Source organism: Schistocerca americana, chromosome 2, assembly GCF_021461395.2.
Source record: "Schistocerca americana isolate TAMUIC-IGC-003095 chromosome 2, iqSchAmer2.1, whole genome shotgun sequence".
Lineage (NCBI taxonomy): Eukaryota > Metazoa > Arthropoda > Insecta > Orthoptera > Acrididae > Schistocerca > Schistocerca americana.
This window is the reverse complement of record NC_060120.1, coordinates 486,518,731-486,538,119: the sequence shown is the minus strand read 5'-3', so window position 1 is coordinate 486,538,119 and position 19,389 is coordinate 486,518,731. Positions and strand designations below refer to the sequence as shown.

Below are 19,389 nucleotides of genomic sequence, written 5' to 3'. Positions count from 1 at the left end.
CTGTGCAGTTTTTTAGGTTAGATGGCCTCGGGCAAGTACAGGAAGGGCAACAGCCTCAAAGGGTGTGGGGCAAAGTCAGGACATGCGGGGACCAAGCAGCAACTGTTGAAGTTGCATTGGTAAAGTACCAGAACTTCAACCGCTGATAGAAAGCACTGAAGCTGAAATCGTTATAGGTACAGAAATCTGGCTGAAGCCAGAGATAAATTCTGCCAAAATTTTTACAAAGGCACAAATGGTGTTTAGAAAGGATAGATTGCATGCAGTCGGTGGTGGCGTGTTTGTGACTGTTAGCAGTAGTTTATCCTGCAGTGAAATAGAAGTGGATAGTTCCTGTGAATTATTATGGGTGGAGGTTATACTCAACAACTGAGCTAGGTTAATAATTGGCCCCTCTTACCGACCTCCCGACTCAGCAGCATTAGTCGCAGAACAACTGAGAGAAAATCTGGAATACACTTCACATAAATTTCCTCAGTGCGTTACAGACTTAGGTGGAGATTTCAATTTACCAGATATAGACTGAGACACTCAGATATTCAGGATGGGTGGTAGGGACAGAGCATCGAGTGACATTATACTGAGTGCACTATCCAAAAATTACCTCGAGCAATTAAACAGAGAACCAACTCGTGGAGATAACATCTTGGACCTACTGATAACAAACAGACCCGAACTTTTCAACTCTGTAAGCACAGAACAGGAATTAGTGATCATAAGGCCGTTGCAGCATCCCTGAATATGGAAGTAAATAGGAATATAAAAAAAGGGATGAAGGTTTATCTGTTTAGCAAGAGTAACAGGAGGCAGATTTTAGACTACCTAACAGATCAAAATGAAAATTTCTGTTCCGACACTGACAATGTTGAGTGTTTATGGAAAAAGTTCAAGGCAATCGTAAAATGCGTTTTAGACAGGTACATGCCGAGTAAAACTGTGAGGGATGGGAAAAACCCACCGTGGTTCAACAACAAAGTTAGGAAACTACTGCGAAAGCAAAGAGAGCTTCGCTGCAAATTTAAACACAGCCAAAACCTCTCAGACAAACAGAAGTTAAACGATGTCAAAGTCAGTGTAAGGAGGGCTATGTGTGAAGCATTCAGTGAATTCAAAAGTAAAATTCTATGTACCGACTTGACAGAAAATCCTAGGAAGTTCTGGTCTTATGTTAAATCAGTAAGTGGATCGAAACAGAATAACCAGACACTCTGGGATGATAATGGCATTGAAACAGAGGATGACACGTGTAAAGCTGAAATACTAAACACGTTTTTCCAAAGCTGTTTCGCAGAGGAAGACCACACTGCAGTTCCTTATCTAAATCCTTGCACAAACGAAAAAATGGCTGACATCAAAATAAATGTCCAAGAAATAGAAAAGCAACTGAAATCACTCAACAGAGGAAAGTCCACTGGACCTGACGTGATGCCAATTCGATTCTAAACAGAGTATGCGAAAGAACTTGCCCCCCTTCTAACAGCCGTGTACCCCTAGTCTCTAGAGGAACGGAAGGTTCCAAATGATTGGAATAGAGTACAGTTAGTTCCAGTTTTCAAGAAGGGTCATCGAGCAGATGCGCAAAACTATAGGCCTATATCTCTGACATCGATCTGTTGTAGAATTTGAGAAGATGTTTTTTGCTCACGTATCATGTCATTTCTGGAAACCCAGAATCTACTCTGTAGGAATCAACACGGATTCCAGAAACAGTGATCATGTGAGACCCAACTTGCTTTATTTATTCATGAGACCCAGAAAATATTAGATACAGGCTCCCAGGTAGATGCCATTTTCCTTGACTTCCGGTAGGCGTTCAATACAGTTCCACACTGTCGCCTGATAAACAAAGTAAGAGCCTACGGAATATCAGACCAGCTGTGTGGCTGAATTGAAGAGTTTTTAGCGCACAGAACACAGCATGTTGTTCTCAATGGAGAGACGTCTACAGATGTTAAAGTAACCTCTGGCGTGCCACAGGGGAGTGTTATGGGACCACTGCTTTTCACAACATATATAAATGACCTAGTAGATAGTGTCGGAAGTTCCTAGAATATGGTAAAAACCAATGCAGCTGAACAGCAACTGGCATATCTGCAATACAAGATGTAAAAGAAATTAATGTAGCATGGTATTTTAGTTTAAGGCATTTGTTAAACTACTCTGTAAAACATTGCACCAACCACAATGTAACCCCACTGTGAATGTTAGTCCCAAACAAGGAATGAGTTAACTGACATTCATAAGCAGCTGGTAATCATCCTGACTATTGCCAAACAATTGGCAGCTGCTGAGAATCAGTGTGCTGAATGAGCTCACAAGAGTCATGTACCTGTGGTACCACAAATACCTCAAGTACTATCCACTCCTGTGGATCCTGTCTCCTTTACAGGAAGTACAGGATCTGCCATTACTCTTCCACTTGAATGCAAGTGGTGTGTCAACGATAGATTTGGGTGACCTGTACAGGGTAGACAGGGACAAGCAAGGACCCATGTTGTAATATTGATCACCATAACCAACATGTTCATGGTGATATCTTTCACTGAATCTGAGCCAATAGGACTCACTTCAGCTGTTTTGGGGAAACTTGATTTGTCCCATGTCAAGAAGAGGCAAACACAAAAGGGGAGGTGTCTATTAATCATCGATAGTTCAAACATATGACAAATAATGGTATCTATTAGTGAAATGACAGCAAGGGCAGGAACAAACACAAGGTGTTCTCATTATGTATGCCTAGGGGCCTCCTTAAACACATTGAAGAGGCTATTCTGGCAGCAACTGAGGGAACAGGGTGCAACCACCTACAGATTATGGTGCACACTGGAACAAATGATGCCCATTATCTGGGTCCTGAGGTCATTCTTGGATGATTCCAGTGACTGTCAGAGAAGGTTGAGAAAGCCAGCCTTGCATACAGAGTTTCAATGAAGCTCACAACCTGTGGCTTTGTCACCAGAACTGATCATGGCCTCTGGTTCTGAGGTGAGTGGAAGGGCTGAACCACAGAATTTGAGAGTTCTGTGACAAGCTTGGTTGTAACTTCCTGAATTGTGACATAGGGTTCAGAACTGTAGGGTCCCCATAAATAGGTTAGATGTGCACTAAACATCAGATACTGCTATTTAGGTAGCTGACTGTGTGAGAAGTGCACACAGAGCTTTTTACATTAGGCAACTCTCCACCCAGTCCATAATACTAGTAATGTCGAGTGACGAGGGCCTCCCGTCGGGTATACCGTTCGCCTGGTGCAAGTCTTTCGATTTGATGCCAGTGCGGCGACTTGCGCGTCGATGGGGATGAAATGATGATGATTAGGGCAACACAACACCAAGTCCCTGAGCGGAGAAAATCTCCGACCCAACTGGGAATTGAACCCGGGCCCGCTGGATTGACATTCTGTCGCGCTGACCACTCAGCTACCAGGGGCGGATAACCAGTCCATATGATGACAGCCGTAGGAGACCCAGAAGTATAAGGTCCAAAAAAATGTCATACACAAGTGAGAGTACTAAAACCACTGCCAAAGCATTCACGACAAGATGACAGAGTTTAAAGTGCTCCTGAAAAGCAGTGAATCTTACATAATACTAAAATGCTGGTTGAAACCTGAAATTGATAGGAGTGAGATTTTTGGGGAAAATTTAAGTTTTTATTGAAAGGATAGGCTACTGGGAACTAGAAGTGGTGTATTTGCCACAGTAGACAAGAAACTCAGATCCATTGAGATAGAAATTAAAGCTGCATGCAAGATTGATTGGGCAAGACGTGGTAATGGATCCTTCTATCGCCCTCCAGACTCACCTCTTGATGTACCCAAAAATGTTACAGAACCCCATACTATATCATTGGTGGAGACTTTACCCATCCAACACTCAACTTGGAAAATTACAGTTTTGTTAATCGTAGGCATGACAAGATATCCTATTTTCTCTGAAAACCTCCAACAACAAATAGTTCGGAACCCCATTTATGATGAAAATATGTTAAATCTAATGGCAACAAATAGATACGACCTCTTTGAAGAAGTCTACATTGAAACTGGTATCAGTGGCCATGACACAATTGTGGCAACAATGATTACTGAAGTACAAAGGACAACTAAAACAAGTAGAAAGATATACACATTAAACAGTTTTTGATGTTGCTGAGCAACAGTAGATCAATAATTTTCAAATGAACACACCACCATTTGAATGTATTGTTGTTTATTTAATTACAACCCAGGTTTCGGCCCTTTATGCTATTTTCAAGTGATTGAGTTTGTCATTAACATTGTAACAAGTCATCAAGCTTAAAATTGGCTATAAATTAAGAAAAATATGAAATAAAATGCCAGATGTAAAATCATCATCTTGTAAAAAGATAAGTAGATAATAGTGGGTTGTAATTAAATAACAACAATGCAGTCAAATGCTGGTGTCATCATTTAAAACACACACACACACACACACACACACACACACACACACACATATTAAGTAAAACACATAAAAAATCAGTAGTGTCATATCTCAATGAGGAACATGGAACCTTTAGCACATGGGCCGGGTAGATATGTACCTAGAAGAACAGTTCATAATGGGAGGGACCTTCTATGGTATATGGTCACTCTAAAGAAACATCTAGAAACAAACAGTGAACACTGCATAACAGATGTAAAACAAGCATAGGGCTGTAGATAGAGAGATCCTGAATGAGACACATTTGGCTGTCAAAAGAGCAATGTGTGCAAGCCTTCAGTGACTACTGTAGAAGAATACTGTCAAACAGTCCTTAACAAAACCGAAAGAAATTATAGTTGTATGTAAAGGCTGTTAGTGGCACTGAAGTTGGTGTCCTTTCACTCGCAAGCAGGACAGGAACTGAAATTAAGGGTACCAACCCAAAAACTGAAGTGCTTAACTCTGTTTTCAAATGTTCCTTTACAAAGGAAAACCCAAGAGAGTTGCTCTCATTTAATCCTCACACCCCTGAAAAGACGACTGAAAAAGTGTTAGTGTTAGTAGTTTTGAGAAAAAGCTGAAATCATTAAAACTGAACAAAGACAGAATCCCCATCAGGTTATATACTGAATTTGTGGCTGAGTTAGTTCCTCTTCTAACTATAACCTATCGTAGATCCAATGAACAAAAAACGGTGCACAGTAGTTGGAAGAAAGAACAGGTCACAAGAACAGGTTACAAGAAGGGTGATTTATACAATTACCATCCACAACTTTAAACATTGATTTGTTGTAGAGCCTTACAACATATTCTGAGCTCAAACACAATGAGGTATCCTGAACAGAATAACTTCCTCCAAGTCAATCCCACAGATTGTGAAAACATCAGTTGTGCAAAATCCAACTTGGACTTTCCCACATACCAAATGATGTAGATCAAGGCAGTTGGACAGATGCAGTATTTCTTGATTTACGAAAAATGTTTGACACAGTACCACTTCCACACTTATTTTCAAAATTATGATCATATGGGGTGTCAAGCAAAATTAGTGACTGGATTGAGGACTTCTTGGTAGAGACGATGCACCTTATTATCTTGTATGGAGAATCATTATCAGATGCATCAGTAACTTTGGATGTGCTCCAGGGAAATGTGTTGGGACCCTTGCTGTTCATGTTTTATATTAATGAGCTTGCAGACAATACTAATAGTAACACAGACTTTTTGCAGATGACACAATTAGTATAATGAAGTACTGTCTGAAGGAAGCTGCATAAATTTTCAGTCAGATCTTGATAAATTTCAAAGTGGTGCAAAGATTGGAAACTCAATTTGCTTTACATGTTCAGAAATGTAAACTTTCACGCATCACAAAATGAGAGAACATAGTATCCTGTGACTATAATACTAATGAGTCACAGTTGGTTTCAGTCAACTCCAACAAATACTTGGGTGTAATGCTTTGAAAGGGATATGAAATGGATTCATCACATATGCTCAGTCATGGGTAAAGCAAGAGGTAGACTTCAGTATATTGGTAGAATAATGGGAAAATGTAACCAGTCTACACAGGAAATTCTTTACAAATAACACTTGTGACCAATCCTGTAATACTGTTCAAGTGTGTGGGACATGTGCCTAAAAGGACTAGCAGGGAATATTGAATGTATACAGAGAAGGGCAGCATGAATGGTCACAGATTTGTCTGATCACTAACAGTGTGTCACAGAGAGGCTGTAGAAACTAAACTGGCAGACTCCTGAAGCTAAACTATTCCAAGGAGCTTATTTTCACCAAGGAGCTTATTTTCAAAGTTTCAACAATCAACTCTAAATGATGATTCTAGTATAACCCCCTACTTATCAGTCACGTAGGGATCGTGAGGACAAGATTAGATTAACGAGAGCACACACAGAGGCAATCATTCTTCCTGCACTCAATACATGAATGGAGCAGTACAAAACCATTATAACTGCTACAATGGTATGTGCCCTCTGCTAAGCACTTCACAGTGGTTTGCAGAGTATATAGACGTTGATGTAGATTTGCTTATTTCTCAACGATTCAGTAAAGTTATTCACACTGAGCCAAAGGTCTTCAACAAGCTCCTGTTTCATAATGAAAAAAATTGGGAAACACTACCAATTCAAAAGAAAATTTAAAACATTAACTTGTTAGATACTCATTACATAAATTATCTGGTTAGCTAAATCCTAGGATTTGAAATTCCTGTTAGCTGTACGATAAGTACCAGTGTAGGCCTCTGTTGTTATAGGTGTAGGTAACTATTCATCTTTGAAGAATATCTATATATTTGTGAAAGGAGTAAGTTACCAGGACATGAGACACAAATGCTATTTAATATAAAAAAAGAACTGCACATCTTTTTTAAGTAGGATCATTATCAAGGAAAGAGATCTTTCTTGTCCCAGCACAATACATGATATAGAAATCCTTAAAGGCCATTAAATGTATTAGAAGTTTTTAAAACATATACTGTAAGGTACTATGTTGGCAAAAAAATTGTAATTTAATTTTTGTTTCAAAAGTTGGCCATGGAATGTGACATGTCTGTCCATGGACTGTCCCCAGCTCCAGTTTGCACAGTTGTAATGTTATAAGTACTGAAATATTATTTTTTATAAATGCACATATTAGGCATTAACATATATTTAACTTAAAAAGTAATTGCAAAAGAGACTAATTTCACAAATATTCTAAACTCATGTCCTAAGATTTTAAGTCATGTCCACAACAAAAGGTGGAAGCAGCAGTATTCTCATAATATTGATGAAGACTAGCAAGCAGCCATTTTGTCAAAGAACATTATTTTATGTAGTTGCTGACTTACTTGTAAGAGGAAAGACTGTTGTTAATGTAAATATTTGTGTGTTGTTATTTCCACTGTTTCACATATGTGCCCATTACTACTTTACATGTAAAATAACCTGTCATTATGTATGCATGAAAGGTATATGTTGATATGTTTAATTTAATAATATATTATCTATAAATTTAATGTAAATTTTGAAATTCAACACTTTTATAATATCTGCCACATACCTAGATGCCACATTCATGGACATGGTGTCCACAGATTGTCATGTCTGAGGATGTGACAAATATTTAAATCAAGCTACAAAACTTTGTGCATTTTTGTATTTTACAGTTCATAATTTCCGAGTTTAAGACATTGGCCTATACTATAACTAAATAGGCCTAATTGTAATAATTCATTGTATGAGTTAATTTTTTGCTAGGCCTTGTTTAACTTCTAATATAATGCAGAAATGCATTATTTTATTACATATTACCAAAGAGAAAAGGTTACATAGCAAATATTTCAATGGAGCCTATGAATATGTACCGGGTGATCAAAAAGTCAGCATAAATTTGAAAACTGAATAAATCACGGAATAATGTAGATGGAGAGGTACAAATTGACACACATTCTTGGAATGACATGGGGTTTTATTAGAACCAAAAAAATACAAAAGTTCGTAAAATGTCCGACAGATGGGGCTTCATCTGATCAGAATAGCAATAATTAGCATAACAAAGTAACACAAAGCAAAGATGATGTTCTTTACAGGAAATGCTCAATATGTCCACCATCACTCCTCAACAATAGCTGTAGTCGAGGAATAATGTTGTGAATAGCACTGTATAGCATGTCCGGAGTTATGGTGAGGCATTGGCGTTGGATGTTGTCTTTCAGCATCCCTAGAGATGTCGGTCGATCACAATACACTTGCGATTTCAGGTAACCCCAAAGCCTATAATCGCACGGACTGAGGTCTGGGGACCTGGGAGGCCAAGCATGATGAAAGTGGCAGCTGAGCACACGATCATCACCAAATGACGCGCGCAAGAGATCTCTCACGCGTCTAGCAAATACTTCTAATAAAACCCCATGTCATTTCAAGCATGTGTGTCAATTTTTACCTCTCTGTCTTCATTATTACGTGGTTTATTAAGTTTTCAAATTTATACTGACTTTTTGATCACCCGGTACATTTTAGATAGGTACCTCACAAAACAAGAAAGTGTTTGAGACCATGGTTGTTACATTTGATGTTAGGCTCCATTGCAACTTAAGAAACATGCTGCACATGTACATTGTTAATTCAAACCATAAATCATAAAACATCACAGTCTGGTCCTAGCCCATTCTCACTTAAAATACCTCTATGCTGCAATCTTCCTATGACCCCTTATAGACAATGATAATATCATCGACATATCTTCTGTACACTTGTATTTTTTCACTACACTTAACATTTGCCTTTAAAAAAGCTGTTTCAAACATAAATTAGTGAGGCTGATTAACACAAAAGTGGTTAGTATTGCTTTCAAGACAGACAACAGATTATGACAGAGACAGAGGCATAAAACTGACACAGATGAGGACTGGATGAGGAAATTGGGAGTGTATGAAATAAAATATCAGGTTTGTGGAGCAAGATATGGGAGACAGATGGGGCAAAATTTTAAATTTAGTTTTAAAGAGTATAATAATAGAGAGAATCGCTCATCAGCTGTTGCAAAGCATCTCAAGAATGAGCAGCATTCATTGGGGGATATAACAGAAAGCATGAGGGTGATGCACATTAAAGAAAAAAGGTGGTTGCCATCAAATTTAGAGGAGGTAGACATTAATTGTGCCTTAAAAGAGGAATGCATCAGCGTTTTAAATGAGAGGATGGAAGTGACTAAAAAGCATTTCTGGGCACACTCCAGTGATACCCTCCTTAAGAAGCAGCCACCAACATATTTCACCTAGTGACATAGGATTTATGCATGCAATTTCTGTTCAGACGGCAGCATAGAGGTATTTTTAAGATAGTATAGTCTAGGACAAGACAGGCACTTCTCAAAGATTTTACGACAGATAGTAGTGTCGTTGGTGCTGAGCATTAGGCTATATGTAAATATCACCACTGGCAGGTGATTGCAGTGGCTTTTCGTTTGCAATTGGAATGGTAAATGCACTGGCTTGTGATGTTTCATGTTTTATGGTTTAAGCAGAAAATGCATGTGTGCTGGTTGTGTTTTAAGCTGTGTTGGAGCCTAACAGCATAATTTTTTTAAGGTACGACATCTGTTATCCTTATATGTATGTGGTATAAGGAGGATAGTTTAATCTGGTTTCCTTATTTTTTGCACTTGAAAATGGAATAATGTTGCCCAGAAACATGTTGCAATAATCACAATTGACAACTGGGATAAATATCTTCAATATTGCGTACGGTGTCAATTAAAAGCATTGCTTTCATGTGGTGTGAGACTTAGTGAATGTAAAAATAATTTAGCTCAAAAGTTTAATATGCAATAAACCTACTTTCAGGAATAAATATGAGTAAATATAAGAAGAGAGTGTAAGTGCCTCAGGATGAGGAGAGCAAGGGAAAGGATTAAAAATGACCCACAAAAACGTGAGGAACAGAAGAAAAGACAGAAAGCAAAAAGCTGCAAAGCAATAAATATCTGGCTTGACAAATAGAGAGCAAACAAAAAGCCCGCCACAAAATCAGTTTTCAGCCAACGAGGCCTTTTTCAAAAGTAGACCCCCCTCCCTCCCCCCCCCCCCCACACACAAATGCAATGCACACACACACACAACGACAGTCTCTGGCAGCTGAAGCTGGACTATGAGCAGCGGCAGCACATAATGGGAGAGGCAGCTGAGTGAGGGTAAGGAGAAGGCCGGGTTGGGGAGGGATAGCCGGGTAGGGGAGGGGGCCAGTAAAATGCTGCTGGGGAGTGTGCAGGGATGGGAAGAGGTGGAGAGAGAATATAGAAGAGCTAGGTGTGCAGTCTGGAGGTTATACGAAGATCAGGATAGAGACTGGAGGAGGGGGGAGGGGGATTGCAGTAAAGGAAAGAAGTAAGAAGACTGGGTGCATTGGTGGAATAGAGGGCTGTGTAGTGCTAGAACGTGAACAGGGAAGGGGCTGATGGGTGAGGACAATGACTAATGACAGTTGAAACCAGGGGAGTTACAGGAATGTAGGATATATTGCAGGGAGAGTTCTCACCTGCACATTTCAGAAAAACTGGTGTCAGTGGGAAGGATTCATATGGCACATGCTGTGAAGCAGTCATTGAAATGAAGAATGCTGTGTTGGGTGGCATGCTCCAGTTGTTTCTTAGCCATATTTTATCAGTGGCCATTCACAGGGACAGACAGGTTGCTGGTTGTCATGCCCATGTAATGGATGCAGTTTAGCTTGTAGATCACATCACTGGTCTCATAGGTAGCCATGTCTTTCATGGGATAGGTGACGTTCGTGACCAGACTGGAGTAGGTGGTGGTGGTGGAAGATGTATGGGACAGGTCTTGCATCTTGTCTCCTGGAACCCATAACACACACTGAAACTCTTGCCCTCTAGGAACTAGAGCAACATGCACAATGGCACCACAAAAAACTCTCCACCCTACTTGCTTGCTACTCCAATCTTGCAGTATCACAGTCCACCACCTCTACAACAACCTACAAACCCCCCAACCCCCACGTCCCCTCATAGTTGACAAACCCTGCCTCGCAGACATAGTACATTTACCCTACTCTTCAAAACTCCCTCACACTGCCACACAGAATCCAGAACCTAACCAGACCAGAAATGCAGTCGTGAACCTTTCCTCCAAAACACTTAGCCCCACAGAAAAATCAGTCTTTTCCAAAGGCCTCACCTTTTGCCTCACTCCCAAAATTCAGTCATGCAGACCTTGTTAAAGACATACTCTCCTTCTCCCAGTCCCTACAGTGGAAACACTTTTTCACCACCAACCTTACCAATCAGACTCAACCAAAGACCAATGTTGAACCCTACCTGACTCAGTTCACTCCTTCATCCAACTATGATCCATCCTCACTGCCCCCAAATCACCCCCTGTTAAGTTTGCAGAATTTGTTAACCTCGAACATTGCCTCACCATCATTCCCCAAACTCCTCAACATGCAAACTCTTACATCCGCAGCAGAAAGAACCACAATCGACTGTCTAAAAACTGATCCTGCTCTTATAATCCTACCTGCTGACAAAGGCTCCGACACAGTTGCTTTGAACAGCAATGATTACCTGGCAGAAGGACTCCACCAGCTGTCAGATAGATCCCTTTCCTAGGCCCATTCCAAAACCTTTCCCTGGAGTCCATCTCTCTCCACACCCCTATCACTCTCCACACTCCTACCTTCTGCATGCTTCCTAAAGTCCATAAACCCAACCACCCAGGACACCCCACTGTGGCCAGTTATTGCACACCCACTGAGAGAATCTCTACTCTCGTAGACCAACACCTTCAACCTGTTACCTGGAACCTATCCTCCTATATAAAAGATACCAACCAATTCCTCCACTGACTCTCCACAGTTCCTGTCCCTTTACCACATGGTGTCCTGCTCGTCACTATTGATGCTCCCTCCCTTTACAATAACATCTCTAATGCCCATGGCCTTACCACTATTGTGCACTATCTTTTCCAATGCCCAATGGATTCCAGACCAACACCCTCCTTCCAAGTCACCATGACTGACTCTATCCTCACCCACAATTACTTCTCCTTTGAAAGCATTACCTGCAAACAAATCCATGTTATGGCTATGGGCACAGGCAAGGCAGCATCCTATGCCAACCTATTCATGGGCCATCTAGAGGAATCCTTCCTAAGCACCCAGAAATCTTAATGACATCTTTGTGATCTGGATTGAGGGTGAGGATACCCTATCCACATTCCTCCAGAACCTCATCGCCTTCTCCACCATTCGCTCCACCTGATCCTACTCCACCCAACAAGCCACCTTCCTAGACGTTGACCTCCACCTCAGAGATGGCTACATCAGTACATTTGTCCATATCAAACCTACCAACCACCAGCAATATCTTCACTTCGACACCTGCCACCCATTACATACCAAGACATCCCTTCCAGCCAAGCCACCCATGGTCATCGCATCTGCAGTGACGAATGGTCCCTCTTGAAATATACCAAAGATCTCACTGAGGCCTTTGCAGGCCATAATCACCCTTCCAACCTTGTACAAAAACAAATCTCCCATGCCTTATCTTTCTGGTCACTTACCACCTCCCAAAGACCCACCATTCGGCTGCAGATGAGCATTCCCCTCGTAACTCAGTATCACCCACGGCTGGAGCAACTGAATTACATTCTCCACCAGGGTTTCGACTACCTCTCGTCATGCCTTGAAGTGAGAAATATCCTGCCCAATATCCTTCCCACCCCCACCCCCTCCACAGTGGTCTTTCACTGTCCACCAAACCTACACGATATCCTCTGCCATCCCCACACAACCCTTGCTCCCAACCCCTTGCCTCATGGCTCATATTCCTGTAATAGACCATATGCAAGATCTCTCCCATGCATCCTCCCACAACCACCTACTCCAGTCTGGTCACAAACATCACTTATCCCATCAAGGGCACTACCTGTGAGACCAGTCATGTGATGTACAAGCTAAGCTGCAATCACTGTGCTGCATCCTATGTGGGAAAGACAACCAACAAGCTGTCTGTCCACATGAATGGCCCCCGACAAACTGTGGCCGAGAAACGACTGGACCACCCTGTTGCTGAGCACGCCACCCTACGCAACACTCTTCATTTCAGTGACTGTTTCACAGCATACACCATATGAATCCTTCCCACCAACACCAGCTTTTCTGAACTGTGCGAGTGAGAACTCTCCCTGCAATATATCCTACAGTCCCATAAGTCTCCTGGCCTCAACTTTCATCAGTCACTGTCCTTACCCATCAATTCCTTCCCTCTACCCATTCCAGCACTACACAACCCTCTATTCCACCAACACACTGTCTTTTCACTTCTCTCTTTTTCCGCTACCCCACCCTGTCTAACCTTCCAACTGCACATAGCTGCCAACCTTCTCTCCATCTCATCCCTGCAAGCTCCCCAGCAGCACTTTACCATCCCCCACCCCTATCCTGCTGTCCCTCTCCTCCCCAGCCTCCTCCTAACGGTGTACAGTTCACATTCCTAAGAACTGCTTCTCGTTTGTTAATATATACCTTGCCTTGTTCCACATCCCTGAAGGTTTTCCTCCATGACCTACAACCCAAGTGAATTGATGAACCTTGAGGTGCTTCCTGGCTAGCCAAGACACCAAATAAATGCATAAGAAGTTAAGTCACCCAATATTTCAATCATTCATCTGATCCAGATGTCAGCACAAATGAACTGTACTGTACTCCTACTGTAGCAATGTGCAAGACATAAGTTGAAACACATCAAAAGCCATTCTGATTTGAAGTCTTGACATAAGAAACTTCGCAATGTTGCTTTGTGGTATAAATACATATGTTCCTTTTCAGGCGAGAGCTTCATTGTTTGGCCTATTTTTCTTTATTTAATCCACAGCAATAGGGTAAGTAATATAAGAAAAGTTGCATAACATTCACACTAAACAAAAATTATAGTAGGCCTACATACTTTAACACACACATAATGGTGGTGAATATCCCAACAATAGTTATCACACATGGAGGAGTAGTCCTACTACTACTACTACTACTACTACTACTGTCTTTATGAGAATGAAGAAGAAATCAGTGGCAGCTTCTGGATTTCAGTCATTCCCAAGAAATATGATTACACCATTACAATGTTGTACCAACGTACTCTACATTTCAAAACCAGTTTGTTAGTTTGATTCATATCCATTAGATCATAGTTAAAACACACATTACAATGGGAAAGAGAGAAATATTACTAGTATAATGCTTAATGTGTAATTCAATTTGAGATAAGGCATATTCTCAAAAGGAAGAGTGATATCTCGTTTCTACGAAAAACTATGTATATTGGCACCGTTTTACTTACTGCAATAGGAAACAAAATTTTTATGTGAATGAGAAATGGACTGACCTTCTGTTTTCGTCATGTATTGAATTTTGATTTACAGATAGTGATACTGCTAACAGAAAAAGTCTGCGAATTCCGAGCTTTATTAACTCATGCTGGGGGTATGCTTGTCTTATAGCACTCCGAGCTTCTACATTTCCGCAGTGAGAAGTAACTAACAAAACTGATTCAACTGTTTTCTGTCCACATATGTCATTATTTATGATGTAACTAAAATGTGGTAAATTCAACAGCTGTAAACCGAGGGGATAAAGATCGTAGAACTGGCGTGGGCGTGGTCTGATTAGGAATGGTTGTTCATTCTCCGCTATGATCGTAAACAGTCCAATTAAGCCAATAACGCAAATTGCTAAAAGACACAAAGTAAATATTAACAACTGCAGTCGAATCATATTGCTTCATTTGTTTATCATCATCATCTTCTTCTTCTAAATTTGACACTTTCAGGCACTGTCGACGGCAAGGCGTCTGTATACCGGAATAACGGTAGATTTCTCGTTCGTGATTTCCATTTTATTGTATAAGACATATTACAGCAACCGTTGCTTAACATTGAGCATAATGACAGTGAGATAATGTCATTTCTTTGACAACATTAAGAGATTTGTCTAGATTGCCTTCTTCGCTGACAGTTATGCCAAGAGTGGAAATTTCACAGCTTGTAAATATCTTGTAGACACAAACTCCTGTCGTCTGTATTCGGGCCGTTGGCGTTAAGAGTGGGATCTGAAACAGCTTTAAACGCCAACGTTATTTTGCGGACTTCGTCTGGAGCACTGTTGCAAACAGAAACATGTTTTAAAACTCAGTGTAAAGGAGAGTAACTCTACAACAAACACCCCATACTGCCATGAAACTTTGCCACTAGTCTTGTTCTACACGTAGTACGCATTTCTCATCGCCCACGCCAAAACAAAACAAAAAAAAAATTGAAACTGGAAACATATTGCATGGAACAATCGACTGCCAAAATATACTAGCTCTCGATTCTCGAAAACAGTCGATATTTTCAGCATGATTACAGGCGACATTACGACAAACACGACAGTAGTTTGTCTTGTCAGAAGTGTCTGAGTAAACGTGGAAAACTGAGTGTACAGTTTACGGATGCGGAGTTGTACACAATCCATCTGTTATTGTCATTGGAAGTCAGTTGATTATCAGTATGCGTCTCAAAGAAAATGATCCTGGAGCTGCTCAGTACGGAAATTTTATAAATTATTATCAATTTCACCCTACGGAAGCAAGAATAAAGTCCTTACCAACAGATGTTTGGAATGTTAAGGCAGGCGAAGACATGCTTTGCCTCGATGTGGGATCTAACTCGGGGGTAATTTTATTTGTAATACGCTCATTTCGTTTTTGTTCCTTTAATATGTTCAATTTGTACCAGCATACGATTACGGTCCAATTACAGTACTAGAATCCATCTTTTCTTTAAAATGTAGGTTGTTTTAGTTTGCCAATAGTGCCTATGATTTCAGAGAGTTTTGGGTTATTTAAGATCCTCCAAACAAGCTATTATGCACATGATTTTTCATAAATATTTGTTGGCCCCAATGTGCTGTTGTAACCCATACATTAAGATTTCATTTTTAAGTCTCTTAGCTCACTGTGATTGATTATTGTTGAATTAATTGCAAACTGAAGTGAAACTTGTCAAGACTAGAGCTGGGGTATGAAGTGTCCGCCACACCTGAAATTTTGGTGGATCCATAGCATAGCCCAAGTTGGTCTACCCTGGAAAGTGGTTTAGAAATGGTGAAGGCAAAAATTTTAAATGAAAACTAAAGACTGTGGTAGCAGACTGATCTTTAACATAAACCTGATGTTTTTTTTTCTGGGTCGACAGAAGCGTCCGATCCAACGCGTCGGCTTTGACCCGTGACGTAAGGGTGTTGTCGTGTGTGACACACCAAGGTAAATCCAGAAGAGCTGTACTATGTAATAGATGTGTGATGAGTATTTTGGTGCATATTATGCACATATAGGCCTATCATACATCTATTATGAAAACTTCAGTAGGGGGAGCACTACATAAATCTTATCAGATTTAAACTTGTATTTTCTAATAGCTGGGTCCATAAGTTCTCATTGCTGAGCCTGTCTTGTTAGCCTGAGATCAATTCATACAGATAAAGAGCAGCTAATTGAATATAAATGAATGTCACTATGATTTCTTTTCTCATTTTTGCACAATTCAACTGTTTTCAGAGTATGTATAAAGACCTCATAGTTGAGAATGTACCAAACTCCTCAACTGGTTGTATCCAATAAATTTTTAAGTAATTGTGCCATTGTTAAAAAGTTTAAGACAAAATTGGTGATACTTCCAACTCTTGCAATAACTGTCTTTAAGATTTAATCAACTGGCTCTTTAATGATAATATCCAGATATAATTTCAGAAACTGACTTCAGTATTTGTATTTACTCAGATTTGTTCAGTACATTTATGTCAACTAGTACTTTATGTAAAGAGCATATAGTTTGAGTCCTGGTTTCAAAAACTTGGTACCGTATGTGTTTGAGACTTTACGTGACATTGATTTTTGGTGACGTGACTGAATAAAATCTTCTCAGCCTTCCACCCATGTCAAGTGGCTATATATCCACGAGCTTTCAGCCAAGTGCTCGTTGCCAATTATCGAATGGTAACTCTGGTGTATAGTTGCTGCTCTCATGTTTAGGCTGTATCGCTGTGGTTGTAGCTGTTATGTCACCAGTACTTAGATCATTACTGTATAAGGCAATGCTTTTCCCAGATGGGATGGAAACATATGTCTGAGCAATCATCTTTTTCATTCATTCCACATGTACTATTGTTCTTCACCACCTCAGTCTCAAATGTCACAAAGAAGCTAATGCATAGGTGTGGATTGCTTTCACAACTTTTTCCCACTTGGACTGGTAACCTGTTTAGTTGTTTGACTTCTCTGGCATAGAGCAGTGTCATTGATTTGTGATCTGTAGCTCTTCATTGCTTCAATAGATATTATGGAACAACCCACTGAAAATCGTTTTCATGCTCAATTACTACAGATTGACAGGCATTTACTGGTGTATTCCCACTATAAACACACTACTGTGGATTAGGCCTACTTATGTGACTGATAGTTGCTGAAAATTTGAAGCTGTCTGACATGTTGAAATTAAAAATTTGTTTCTAAAGCCTCTATGGTCTCACTCGAATGTGGAATTGCATGGTCTTGACTCATATAGTTGGAAGATTCATTTGTGTTCAGTATTCTTCCTAGTGCTGAACCACCAAATCATCCCAAAGATAACTTTCAGTAATAAAACTAAAAGTTTGAATGATGGACTTAAAAGGTTGATAGGGACAAGTATGCAAAATATCGTGGAGAAACAGTAAAAGCAAAAGTATTCTAAAGTCTACCAAAAGCATCATCTCTCAGAAGCTAAATCTGCGTGTAGTATCCCACACCACATTGGCATTGTCTATAGCAGTCTGGGGTCGACAGAAGCGTCCGATCCCACGCGTCTGCTTTGACCCGTGACGTAAGGGTGCTGTCGTGTGTGACGTCATGATGGCGCGGAGTTTGGTTTGAGTGTGGCTGTCTCCAGTTCTGTTTTATTTTATTTACTTTTCTGATCTGTTCGTTCTATCTCGTGAGATTTTTTTTAAATTTAAAAACACTTATTACTTATTTTAATTATCTGTTTCCTCCAATTTCTGTTTTAGTTTGTTAAATTTATCTTTCTGATCTGTTCGTTCTATCCCGTGAGATTTTTTTAAAGACAAAAAACACTAATCAGCTACTGAAGCATCTTTATCTTCTATGGGTTGCAGGGGTTACGACCCCTGGGGAGGTGGGTGGGTATTCATGCATGGCTGTCTTCACTTACACGTTGTAGCTACGCAAGGCGTCTAAATTTGTTTGCTCCCCACCCAAAACACCCCATTTCCCGCGCTTGTCCCGTTAGTGTCATCAGGCTTCTTGTGGAAAGTGTGTGTGTTTGTTTTTGTTTCCGCCATATTTGTGACGTCATGGGTCAAAGCAGACGGGCGGGATCGGACGCTTCCGTATTTCCGCAGTCTGGTTGCATCGAAAACAGATATTTTCTGGTACTGGTACAATAAACAGTATCCAAAATAGTAAATGTTTCAAGAATTTCATTTGAGATTATTGTTATCAAAACTGCTGTACATTTATTTGTAATGTTTAAACACGATACTCTTTGCTAAAAGGTTCCATACAACCTTTACCAGAAGGATGACCTCCCATCATAATGAAATTAAAGATGGACTGTCCTAGTTCTCAACTGGTTACCTCATTAGATATATGCATACTTTTGTGATAATGTGCACCTCCCACTTAAAATAACAGCTCTCTTTCCATAATATCACCTTAAGAAACTTTATGCAATAAAGTCCCCTTTGGTGTTTACAGTAGAGCACATCTCATTGATTTCTTTAAGGTGCCCAACCTCTTGTGAAATCTACATTCAGTTGCTTCACTAGCTTCATTCCTCTTGTCGTAATAAACACTGTCCAGTTTGATGTTGTTAACCTCTGTTCTTCCCAGGCACATTACCTAACATTAAACATTCAGCTCAGTAAATTGACGAGTGTGTAACTGTATTCAGACATCATACTTAATTCCACAAACCTCTCTTTTACTATTTTTTCTGTTGATGCAATACATTTCAATAACTCTCTAGAAGATGTAGCAAATACAAATCTTAAGACAGTGCCAACTGTTTTCCCTCCTTCCCAGTCACATCATACATAAATCATCCTTATTTGCCCAGTCCACATCTTAAATTATAACATTCTGCCATACCAACAAAACCACAGGAATTGGATCTTTCCCTTGACCTACATAGCCCAACTGCAACTATCGATGCCAAAAAAACACAACAACATCTCCAAAAAGTGGAATTGCACATTTCCTTTGACCTGTGTAGCTCAACCACAGTTCTCTGGATGTGTGTGTGCGTGTGTGTGTGTGTGCGTGTGTGTGTGTGTGTGCGTGTGTGTGTGTGTGTGTGTGTGTGTGTGTGTGTGTGTGTGTGTGTGCACGC

The 19,389-nt window shown here is 40.2% G+C and overlaps 2 protein-coding genes across 3 annotated transcripts in view; one reads left to right on the top strand and one right to left on the bottom strand.

Moving 5' to 3' along the window:
* The window catches only part of LOC124596517 (beta-1,3-galactosyltransferase 5-like), a 128,940-nt gene that overhangs the window by 4,692 nt on the left and 104,859 nt on the right, over positions 1-19,389 (bottom strand). The window contains exon 1 of one of the 2 annotated variants that reach the window (XM_047135682.1): positions 14,349-15,278. The exons of the other annotated variant lie outside the window; for it this stretch is intronic. Within the exon in view, the coding sequence (XP_046991638.1) occupies positions 14,349-14,737 (389 nt within the window). The 5' untranslated portion in view covers positions 14,738-15,278. Of the gene's footprint in view, positions 1-14,348; positions 15,279-19,389 lie in introns of those variants that run through there. 2 annotated transcript variants of the gene reach the window in all.
* Positions 15,376-19,389, top strand: part of LOC124596518 (probable RNA methyltransferase CG11342) — a 31,781-nt gene continuing 27,767 nt past the window's right edge. Inside the window, exon 1 of the mRNA XM_047135684.1 lies at positions 15,376-15,675. Within this exon, the coding sequence (XP_046991640.1) occupies positions 15,511-15,675 (165 nt within the window). The 5' untranslated portion in view covers positions 15,376-15,510. The remainder of the gene's footprint in view (positions 15,676-19,389) is intronic.